The sequence below is a fragment of the Pteropus alecto genome, unplaced genomic scaffold, assembly GCF_000325575.1.
Source record: "Pteropus alecto unplaced genomic scaffold, ASM32557v1 scaffold146, whole genome shotgun sequence".
NCBI lineage: Eukaryota > Metazoa > Chordata > Mammalia > Chiroptera > Pteropodidae > Pteropus > Pteropus alecto.
The window spans coordinates 17,238,574-17,251,146 of record NW_006442107.1 but is presented as its reverse complement, the minus strand read 5'-3'; the positions used below and the strand labels follow the sequence as shown (position 1 = coordinate 17,251,146).

Sequence of the window (12,573 nt, the reverse complement as noted above, 5' to 3'; positions counted from 1 at the left end):
GTCAAGAAAGACCATGGTTTCTGGAACCGGGGTTTCTGGCCCTCTGCCAAATTTCGGTTTAGAGGAATCTGGTCTTTCTAGCTCTACTATAACCACATCTTCCACCAGAGTCTCGAAGCATAGCACAGTACAGCATTCTTACTCCTAAACAGTCAGCCACAGTCTGACCCAGAGTTTAACGAAGTAACTGATTTCATGTTTTCAATGGACCTGCCTTTTCATGAGCCTTACAAACGTTAAGAGGCACATACACAAAATTAAAATTTTTCTCAGTCACTAATAGACAATACACCTCACTGTCTCAGCGTCCAGGAGTGTACTTCAGAAATGCTCTAGAATTTACCAAGGGCATAATGGTGATGCTGTGTCTTTAAGTGCCTTTTAATGAGTTATGGCCAGACAGCATTCACAAAGCAAGTTAAATAGAGAGTAAATCTGGCTTCTGAGAACTTACCAAATTAACATGCAGTAAAGCCACCCACAAAACTGACCAGGCCTCTTTACATACCATATTAATGTTTAACATTGCTGTTCTATAGTTTGTACTTTACTGCACCTAGCAAATTATCAACACTCATTTATCCAAAGAGATGTGCATAGTCTGGTGATCGATTTTATTTGTTTTCCTTAAGACTAAAAGCCTTTCAATCTGTGTTAGAATGATTGAGTTTTGGAACATCGACGTGGTAAGAACACCCATTATGTGTTTCTGTGCATGTGTATGTGTGTTGTATGACCCTAAAAATAGCATTATACCCTCTCTTTTCAGTAATCACAAAAATACTGAATACTTCCAATTCAGTTGAATAATCAGGGGAAAATATTATAAATATAAAATCACTTTTTATAGTAATAATATACTATTTATAAAACCTCAGAATATATTATCTTCTAATTTAGTACAGCTAAATTAACCAGTAGACTATATACACTGTGGAAAGAACCGTGTCTGTTTTAATGCTATCTGTCCTCAGTGCCTAACACGGGTGCCAAATCAATATTCGTGGAGTTAAACTGAATTTTAGAAGCCACTCTCTTTTGCTTACAATTTCAAAAAAAAATTGTAAGACCCTATAATTTCTGTAATTATGAGTTTGAAATTATAATTTTACTCCATGTCGCAAGATCATTGACTAGCTGGTCATGACTATCTACATATTAAATATTATGTAATGAACACGAATTTGTACACCATCTTTGCCTTTTTTGAAAAGTGATTTGAGTGTTTTGACCAAATAAATAGATTGTATTTTTATTGCTTCTTGAAAAAATAATCCATTTCAGATTTCAAAGTATATGTGCATATCAGTAAAAATTTATATAAATATCCTCTACAATGAAATAATTTTCGTAAAATTTAAAGACTCGCTTTGTGACTTTTCAAGATATTTTGCTTAGGGAAATGAATCTTTAAAACTTTATTTTTGTAGCACATTTATAGAAATATTGTTGACTTGAATTGTGATATGCAAAAGATTGATACTTTTTGCTCCCACTGACTATGTATGGTTGAAAGACAAATATTTTTAGACACTATAAGTTCATGGCCAAGGTGAAAGTCACTCTTCCATGATCTAAAATTTTTACTCTCTACTTTGTATTGCCACTTTTTTTTCCCCCCATTATAGTCTTAGTTGTGTTTTGCCAAGTAGGTGATAAGAATATCACTACTGTGTGAAATGTAAAAATGACCTAAATACTCCAAACAAACAGAAGTTGCTCTTAAACTTCCTCCTTGGGCAGGTTTGAAACCCCTAGCCTGTCATGTGTCACCTCTTCTAAATGGTTTTCTTTATTCCGGAAAGTGCGATTTGTATTCGTTTTTACATTTGTTCCTTGGGAGACTATATTTGTACATGTATCATCAAAATATTTAAATAAAAAGATGACCTTTAGAGCAACTCTTTGCCCATATCTTTTTATTGCTCCCTTATATTTTACAAGGAATGTAGGTGGTTGTTAGAGGAGGAGACAGCTCCCTGAAGGCAGGTGTTTGTTGGACTGGTATTTTCAGTAGAACTGCTAACATCCGGCTCAGCCAGCCCCCTGGGAAGAGCATATTTCCCTTTCTAAGTGAGGTAGAACACAAGAAGGCCCGGTTAAATTTGAGTTTCACATCAATAATGATTTTTTTTTTTTTTTAGTGTAAGTATGTCCCATAGTAAAAACAAATTATCTGTTATCTGAAATTCAAATTTAACTGCACACTCTATTTATTTGCCAAGCCTGGAAACTTTGTTCATAAGGGACACTGAAGTTTACTTTCTGTCCAGAAAGTAACATTGGAGACCCTGTTGAGTTGGTGGAAGAAAGCTTGCACACCTGACCCAAAGAGGTAGAATCATTCAACCAATGTTGAGAGGCTTATTACAGTTTTAATTGCTTATTATAGTTTATAAGGGAAAAGATCAACTTTTCTGCCTATACTGTAACGTCGCATTAATAAGTATTTTACAACACTAGCATGTGGCACATCAAGACCTAAAGCATGAAGACTGGTATATTTCTGTGACCCCAGAGCTCCCACCCCAAGTGGCACATGAGAGCAAATTTAGGTTGATTTTATGAATCTACAGACTGTATTCCAAACATCACTATGTCAAAATTTATCCAAGAAAACATTGTATATCAGGTATCATCTAGAAATGAAGAGTTTCAGGTCACTTTCAGGTAATTAAATCTTAATTCTTTAACATGCCAAAATTTCTTGGTTTCACTATTATGGTGTCGTTCAAATCCTATCATTGATTGTTTTGTCTACATTTTCTATTAATTTCTGAGAAAGGGTGTTAAAATCTCCAACTGATTGTGGCTTTGCCTATTTCTCCTTTAATTCCTTCTACTTTTGCTTCCTGTGTTTTGGAACCTGTGTTATTAGGTAGAAACACATTTAAGATTATTGTGTCTCCCTGAAGAATTCACCCTTTACTCATTATGGGATGTCTTCTCTTTATCTCTTGTAACATTCTTTGTCTTGAAATCTACTTCACTTAACATTAATACTGCCACACCAGCTTTCTTATGCTTAGTGTTTGCACAGTATATCTTTGTTATTTTTACTCTCAACCTGTCTGTGCCTATGTATTTATAATGTGTGTTCCTTATAAATATATAGATAGTTCTTACTTACTCATTCTAACAATATCTGATGTTTAATGGAAGGTTTTAGTCTACTTCCAGCAGTTATTCATATGATGAAATTAAGCCTACCATCTTGGTATTGTAACTACACACAAACTTCATTTCTTTAATATAGTTTTTATTTTTTTCTGATTCAAGTGGGTTTTGCCCAGACAATGGCATTGTGACTCACTTGTTTTTTTCTCACCCCTATTCTTCCCCCTTTGGATGACTGCTCCTTTAATGATTAAGCCGTATAACATAAGATTAACCAAGCCTCAGGTTTATAATCACGAGGACAATAGGTTTCAGTTAGACTAAGAATAACAGCTTTAGATGGGCTACAGCCCAGGCCCATTGAGGCAGAACAACACCACCGGCCACATGACCTGACTGGATGGTGCCTTGGGTGATTCCAGAACCAGACACAATGACCAATTGCTCCATCCTCACCCAATCGTCCAACCGTAATACCCTCTTGATTTTTCCCTATATAATCTGTAGTCCCAAGAACACCTGGGAAGCCAAGTGTTTTGGGGACATGCAACTCTAATAAACCTTGCTTTCTTTGCTGCAAAACCTGCAGGTATCTCTTCTTTGGCTTGGACGCAGGCAGACAGACCCCTTTTTGCTCTGTTTTCTTTCAATCCCATCTGCTCCTTTTTTTCCTACAGCCTTTTGTGTGTTTCAAGTTCCAGGATTCCACTGTAGCTTCTCTACTTACCTTTTAATGTAAGTATGTTCTCGTGCTTATTTTTTTTTAATTGGTAGCTCATGGAAATATAATCGAGAGCACAATCACCTGCCCACCTAGAATAAGTCTCCATAAAGGTAGAAGAGAAAGAAAACAATTTTATCATTGAATAAGCATTAAGCAGGAAATTTTATCATTGAATAAGCATTAAGCAGATGTGCATCATAGGCAACCCATAAAGAAATTGCAAAGACAGAAATCTCACCTTTTTATATAGCCAGAAACAACCCATTATATACATGTTCACAAGATAAATGAGAACTTGTCCTCAAGCAAGACTTACCAGTGCCATTTGTCACATACAGCTCATTTTAAATTCACCTGGTATTTGAGGTGGCCGTTGTGTTTGCTGATTGCTTTTACCTAAAGAAATAATGAAACTTCTAATATATCTATGACAATTTGGAGCCAGGCAGTCATGGAGAAGGGGATACGACAGTGTTGTTTTCCTTGATGTCCGTTCATATCTTTGATGTTCAAAGAGATGGCTTCCAGGTCCTTGAGAAAGACATTTCTGCTTATAAAGTGGCAAAGCCTCATTTAGTTGTTAAAAGATTTATATAGCATCTGGAAGGGACAGAGAGGAATTAACAATGGTAAGTTTTCTAGAGTAAATGCTCTAAGAAAGGAGAAAGGAGAAGGATATTCTCTCTGCACCAGGAAAAAAATTGATTTTTCTTTTTTAGATTTGTACCTACCCTTACATTCTAGAGCTATGCTCTATGTGGCAAGTGGCCACCAATTGGATAGTGAACAAACAGACCATTTCTATCATTCTGGAAAGGTTGTTTTGGCAGCAGAGCTGTAAAAAGTACAATATGCATCTTTATCACAAGTGACCTTCAAATATTCTACTACTTCACCAAAAATGTACTTAAATCTTGAACTTCCACTTTGTGGATCTCGCTATGTCACTGTCTGACCTTCTTCACACCCATACTCTAATCAAAGAGGCACCTAAACATTGCCTCTTGTCCGCCACACCTTCCTTTATACCACACCCCATTGGCTGTACTGCATTATTAGCATGAATATTCTGAAACCTGTATTGAGTCCAATAGTGAGTGGAAATGAACATTTATTGATCCACAGATTACAGAATCTCCACCAATTCATGAATCAAGTTGAGAAAATGAGATGAGGAATGTGTACGCTGCTAAAAATCTAGATATGCCCCAGACTGCACATTTCTCACTTGCCTCTTAGTCACTCTCCACCCTTTTTCATCGAGCCATGAGACCCAGGAGCTAGTCCTTTAAGGATGCTTCAACAGGCATCTTTGCCCTGAGGCTTCCAGTTGGGTTTGGTGAGTGAAAGGCATTGACTGGAGATGTAGCTCTTCACACAGAAATTCCCTTTCTGAGTTCCAGGACCTCCACCCTCTCCTTGCTCCTTGAGGCCTATTGGTAGTGATTGCACCCTCCTAAACTGTTGCTCGACTCAGGACTGTCCCTTGAGGCTTCCCTAACCTGCCTCACCTTTTGTAAATGATCCATTAAACTCTCCTTACTTCCGTGTGCTTTTCCCCTCACTGAGACAGTCTTTCAGCTGCTCAATGATAAATCACTTTTTACAAATCATAAGAGCCCCTTTTAAAAATTCCTATGTATTAGTTTGCTCTGGCTGCCATATAAAGCACCACAGATTGGGTGGCTTAAACAACAAATGTTTATTTTCTCACTGTTCTGGAGGCCAGAAGTCCAAGATTAGGTGTTGTATTTTTCTGAGACCTCTCTCCTTGGTTTGTAGATTGCTGTTTTCCCCCTATATCTTTTTATGGTCTTCCCTTTGTACGGGTCTATGCCCAAATTTCCTCTTCTTATAAGGACACCAGTCATATTGAATTAGGATCCATCCCGATGTATCGTTTTAACTTAATTACCTCTGTAAAGATCTCATGTCCAAGTATAGTTACATTGTGAGGTAGTAGCGGTCAGTATTTCACCATATGCACTTTGAGGAAACACAACACAGCCCAAAACACCTAGTAAACAAACAGACGTAGCTTGAGAAGCTGTACTATTTTTTCCCCCCAGAAAAGTCATGAATTTTTTTATTCCAACTATTTGGTTGATTATTAATGCAAATTGCTTATCACAGTAATAAAATTTAAACCTGAATTGAGAATAGCCTGAAAGAAGACTAAAGAGTATCTACTGAGTCTTTAGAGAAATCTCAAAGATAATCAAAGCGAAAGCACGCTTGGCTGTACAGTTTCTAAAGCAGTGGACCTAAGTATTGTTGACAGCAGCTAGCTAGCATTCCCAGCTCAGTGGCAAAGGCCACGTGCTTCATACTGTTTTTTAATGTATTCAGAGGTTTTGTAGCACATGCACCACAAATGACTCTTCAAGTAAGCTAGGGGAAGCATAATGATTCTCTCCTTTGGAACTCATTCTAAGAATTAATTGTTTTCTCTTGCTTGCTCTGAGGCGTCTATTTGTACAACAATGGTATGTCCTGGTTTTCTTTTGTACCACAAATTTAAGTCAATATAAATTATTCTTTATCTTCCCTGCTAGTTAAAAAAAAAAAAAAAAAACCTTGATTCAGAAACCTTAAAATAAATTATATATTGACCTGCTTCTTCATTTTGATTTCTATTATAATGTCTGTAAGGTAATTCACTTCAAAATCACTTCTCTATAAGATGTGTGATAAACACATAGACAAGTTAATTTTAATGGAGTGACTAGTGTTTGAAGAATTCTAATTAGACATTGACACTCCAGAGATGGTTACTTAGGCCTTCTTCTATTATTATCAAAATCCATATGTGAAAGCTTGCTAACTAGCATAAAGGAGAGAAGTAATTTTTCATTGATGAAATGAGTGGTTATGAGACTAGTGGATTGTTCAGGCACTGGGGACAGTCCCCGCTGCACTTCCATGAATGAGGCATGAGAATACAGCAGGCCTAACAGTCTAACAGTGTTTGCCATCTAGTCTCATCAGTTCTATGTTCTTTCACCTTCTGGAGCATCCTGCCATCTGATCATCCACAGCACTGGCTTCTCCTGTCTTATGAGCGCATCCACCTCAGAATAAACGGTTCATCAAGTGCTAGTCAGAAGGAACTAAAATGAAAATAGAAATGCCCTGCGTTACAAAATCAGGTTGTATTATTGCTCCAGTTCTTGTCTGCTCATAAATATGTGTACATTTTAGGAAATTGGTTTAATAATTGCTTGCTTTGTAATAAACCACTGGTATAGCTCCATCTATAACTAGCAGAAATTATCAATATTAAAAAATTTTTAGGTTGCTATTTGCTTAATGGTCTAACGGCTTAGGAAAATTAGCAACACTATTTTTTTTCTTGGAAGATGTACTGCCTGAGTTCAATCCTTTCTTTGTTTCATTCCAATTTCCTCACATTTAAAGTGTTATTTTACCAAAATATTTTATTTTATTACATGTACTTTGTTGGAAAAGGTGAAATATAGATTAAAAAAGGAAAAGGAAACTATTTTCTATATTTCTCTGATTGCCTCATATATATTATTCTTTTTTCTTATCCCCACCTTCACCATGAATTGAAATCGCTGATGGTAGGGATGAGGTTTTTTTTTGATATGTCTTCTCATGGTACACCCAAACAAGATGATTGTGAATTTTGAAAAATTCAACAAAATTTTCAAAGTGAATTTCCTAAACTTGTGTGTGATCAATGATGTCAGTGTACCACCTGCCCATCCTTCATTTAATTAGCTGCATCCCAAACCTGAGTTTGTTCTTATTGTAAGTCATAATTAATAGACTCTGAATAGGTCTGAGGAGTTCTGATATGAAGAGAACAATAGAAGTTTTAGCGCATGATGGGAACAATTTGTAGTGCTTTGAAATCTCTTCCATTTATTTCAGAGTTTCTCTATTCTGATTGCTTGGACCGTCAGAGATTTTACTCGCTGTGTTAAAGACTTTCACTCAAGAATGATATTAGGAGGGACCCAGGTGCCTGAATTCCCTTCATTTACTGCTTTCAGCTTCTTCCAGCAGAAAGTTTGGTTTTACAATCTTCTTGAACTGGAGCCTCTTGATGTAATCGTGAGCTTTGTTATTCCCAGCCACTCCAAGGACCACTCTTACAATTTCTCCTGTTTTACCTGGGCTCTGTCTCAGAATAAAAACACTGAGTTGATGAAGGAAAAGCAGCCTTTGGGAGTACCACCATAAAAAAACATGAGGAAATGCACAAAATACAAACATCGTATTTGGTTCTAAATATACTCCTGCTAGATGAAACCCAAGTTGAGTTGGCTTAGCAGTAAACTATGTGGACATTCGCCTGGTAATAACCAATTTTTTTCACTTGCAGATCCTCTGAACTACAGAAATTGATGGAATGACAGAAGCACAATTGTCTAACTAAACCTGTGCACAACCAAAAACCATTGCCTTGGTAGCATCGGGGTAAACAAGTGTTATGTGCTCCCTGGACACAAGATGGCACTATGCACGCAGCGAAAGATGCAAAGTCCGCCAGTATCAAAGCTAGAAGGAAAAAAATTAAGCAATTTAGTAAACTCATAAGCAATGCAAACTCACAAAGGCCAATACCTGCCTTTGCTAACTCTGCTGTTCACAATAAAGTGTGATGTGCTTCAGGATTACCTGGGAAATGATGTCCAAATTATGAAAGTCTAATAAAACCTGTATGGCTCTTTTGGTAATGAAATAAAAAATGTCTTTCTGAAGGACAGTCATGAGCCTGTGGTTCCATTAAAAGCATTGCACTTTGGTGGAAATGATGCTGGCCAATGAATTTACAAATAACACACTCAACCTAGTGTGAGCTAATTTTAAAAATAGATGTGTTGACTTTTCTACAAAACTAGATTAAATTATACAATTGGTTGAGTTCTCACCACATGCAGAGCACAGTTTAGTGGCTTTAAGTTTCTTCAAAGATGAATAAATTTACCCTCCAGGGGCCCACACTATAGTGGATGTGGTAGTTACAAACGCTTTATTCTGAAAACCAAGACAGCCTATAATAAACAAAGCATCAAAGATAGAAAATGCCAAAGCTGATTAGAGAGATTAATTTCTCTGTCAGGTGGGGAATGGGGAGTATCTGAGAAGTCTTCTTAGAAAGGTGGGATTTTCATGAAAAGTGAAGATTAAGAAAACAGGGATCAACTTGATCAGAGACGCACCTCACACAGGGGAGCGTGCCAGTTCTAAGGAAATGAGATGCAGTGGATGCAACATAATGCATGGATTGATGAGGAGGTAGGTGCAGACCAAGGCTAAGGCTAGACTCTAATTAATAGAGTGTCACTGAAAATTTCTCAGCAGGACCATCTTATGATCAGGTTCTAGATAGAGCCCTCAGGCTGTAGTAGAGGGGTGGGCTGCAGAATGGAAATTCTGAAGGAAGAGGGTGGAAGAAAGTTGAAGATAACTCCAACCCATGCGAATGTTAAATAGTAACCTCTTATTCTTTTTCCTGTGACTTACCTTGATTTTTCCATGTATCAGTGCCTTTTTTCTTGCTATAAAGTAAATTTTAAACATTATGTCAGCAAGGTCAAAGAATCAACAGAGAAGTAAGATATAATTATGGCAAAAATGTTTCCCTAAACAAAATTGGAATACAGCATTTAACAAAAAAATTCTTTTTCCCTGACTTGTGAATTTATTTATATAAAAGGTCTTATGAAGTTAAGCAATCAAAATAACATTGAGTCATTTACTTAAGGAATCCCTTACATTTAAAAATAATAAATGTTCTTGAAATTAGACTATTCCAGAAAACCATTGGCATACATTTTTTCCCGGGAAAGTCTGATTTTGCTTTGGTCTCCCTTATGAAATTATAAGCTTTCTATGAAAAACATTGTCTTTATTCATTCTTGTATTCTCAGTACATAAGGCAATGCTTTATGTGTGGCAGGTGCCCAGTTATTTTTGTTGTTGTTGAATTGTCCTTAAACAGTACTACCGAAATGAATTGAATGGCATACCTTGTGTTGCTGGACATATTCCCCAACATTTTATTGGGAAACTTTATACACACCGTGAATTTGAAAGAATTTTCAGTGAACACCCATGTTTCCATTACCTAGATTTCACCATTATCATTTTACCATTCTTGCTTTATCATATATCTATCTACTCACCCATTTCTCTATTCATTCATCAATCCATCTTATTTTTATGAATTTCAAATTAAATGATAGCCATAAGTACACTTCCCCTTAAGTATGTCAGTGTACATATCTTTAACTAGAGTTCAAGATTTGTCTACATTTTTTTTCCTCTGAGATAAAATTGTACACAATGAAATGTACCAACTTTAAGTGTAATTTACTAAGTTTTGACAGATGCATATACTTGTTTGACTCAAATTCCTTTCAAGATGTAGAAATTGCTATCACACCAGAAAATACTTCTTGTTCAGGCCCACCCTGAGAGGTAACAAATTTTTCATTTATTTTTTATTTATTTTTGTGTTTTGACTCTTCCAGAACTTTATGTAAATGGAGTCATAAAGAGTGTGCTCTTTGAGATAAGGCTTCTTTCACTCAGCATAATGTGATCCACCTATGTTGTGTGTATCTGTAATACATTTCTTTTTGTTATCAGTAGTATTCTATTGTATAATTACATCAAAGTTGCTTAGCACTCTCATTTAATGGACACTGGGCTGCTTTCCAGTTTTGTGTTATCAAGAATAAAGCTACTATGAGCATTCTTATTCAAGTCTTTGTTCTCATATGTTTTATTTCTCTTGAGAAATATCTAGGATTGGAATTGCTGGTCATAGGGCAAATGTATGTTTAGACATTTTTAGGAGCTCCTTTTTACAAAAAGCTGGACAATTTTTGCCACGCTCAATCTCCCCCAGCTTGATAACCTAAGAGAAATCCCTGAATAAGAAAGAGTACCCATAGAGATTCATTGACTGCTACACACCCCACTCAAAATACCAGACCATCAAAGGGGTCTTTCAGTTTCATATGATACATAGCTGCTATAGACTGAATGTTTGTGTCTCCCTAAAAGTCCTATGTTGAAAACTAATCCCTAATGTGATGGTATTAGGAAGTGGGGCCTTTGGGAGATAATTAGGTCATGAAGGTGGAGCCCTCATGAATGGGATTAGTGGCCTTATAAGAGAGACCCCAAAGAGCTCCCTCACCCCTTCCACCATGTGAGGGCACAGTGAGAAGTCTATAAACCAGCAAGCGGGCCCTCACTAGACACCAAATCTGCTGTCATCTTAATTTTGGACTTCCCAGCCTCCAGAATTTTGAGTAAAAAATTCTGTTGTTTATAAGCTTCTCATTGTATGATATTCTGTTACAGCAGCCAGAACAGACTATGACAGAATCCCTACACACACACACACACACACACACACACACACACACACACACACACACACACACACACAGCTGACAGCTGATTAGATGAGAGAAAGAAGTGGTCATCTATAGCCTATCTAGAAGCCCAAGAGACAGAGGGTGTCAAAGACATGCCCCCACAACCTAATGATGGTGAATGACTCATCCAGTTAATTCCTTTCTATGAGTATTCGAAATGGATACACTGGAAAGAGGCATTTAGTTAGAAGTGGACACAGAAGGAAAAAAGACACACCAAGTATTCTTCATCTTTCTTTGAGAGCAGCTAAATCCATGGTTAAACAAGATGATAGGGATTCACGCTTTTCTAAGGAATGAGATTTTTCATCCAGGAATTTCCTTTGCAAGTGAAGAAAAATAAAACACCTATATAATCTGAAACATTCTCAGGAAAGGTAGTATAATCCACATTATTTTACTATTGCAGGATTTAAAGTCTTAAAAATTAGAGAAAAATATTGGTTTACAGATCCACAGTCAAAAGCTGTGATGAAATAGAAATAAAGATAAAGATAAAAAGAAATTTTTCTCTCTCTTTCTCTTTCTCCCTTTTTTAATACTCCAGTAATATTTGACCATAAGTAAAAATCAAGGGGTTAGGGAAAAAAGCATATCGAACTAAGAAAAACTGTAAAAGAAGTAGAAGGAACAGAAAAAATTCTCAAATTCTTATCCCCCCAATTCTGAAGTGGCCCTAGTAACAAGGATAGAGAGTATCTGATGCATCCCATGATAATTCTAATAGTTAATCCAAAAAAAAAAAATCAGATTCTGCAGCTCAACTTCTAAGAGTTCACCTCAGGAGATAATCTTATAATTATGGCTAGATGTATGTATGAGGATGTTTATCACAGTGTTGTTTATCACATAAAAATTGTAAGCAACAGGTTACTGGTAGAGTTCATTAAAAATTTGCTCTGTGCAATGTTACATGTGGATTAATGAGGCACTTTAAGTTACAGGATGGTGATACTCCTAAATTGTTTTTGGTAATTACAAGGGTGCAAGGGAATATGGAATAAATCTTTCCACCACTCCATCTGACCTTTCTAACCATGAGTGTTAGCTACAGCAGGCTTAATGGCCCACTTTCCATACAAGCAACCCAAAGGTGGAGTTCATACATATATGGCACATGTACACGCACTGCTAAATAAAGTTTTCAGATGCAGTGACCTTGTTTACTCAGTGGTTCTCGCCTGGTCAAAATTTGTGTAACTACAGTCAGTTTTTAAGAAAGGAAAATAAATGTATGTTTCTCTTTGTAATAATAATACTCTGAAGCCACAGAGAGACAGTGACATATGATAATGGTGGTGATAATAA

The 12,573-nt window shown here is 36.5% G+C and overlaps 1 protein-coding gene across 1 annotated transcript in view; it reads left to right on the top strand.

Moving 5' to 3' along the window:
• DSG2 (desmoglein 2) overlaps positions 1-1,183 on the top strand; it is a 36,860-nt gene extending 35,677 nt beyond the window's left edge. Inside the window, 1 exon segment of the mRNA XM_025038695.1 lies at positions 1-1,183. This exon segment is cut by the window's left edge and continues 158 nt beyond it. Coding sequence (XP_024894463.1) covers positions 1-148 — 148 coding nt within the window. The 3' untranslated portion in view covers positions 149-1,183.
• The last annotated feature ends 11,390 nt before the right edge of the window (positions 1,184-12,573 follow it).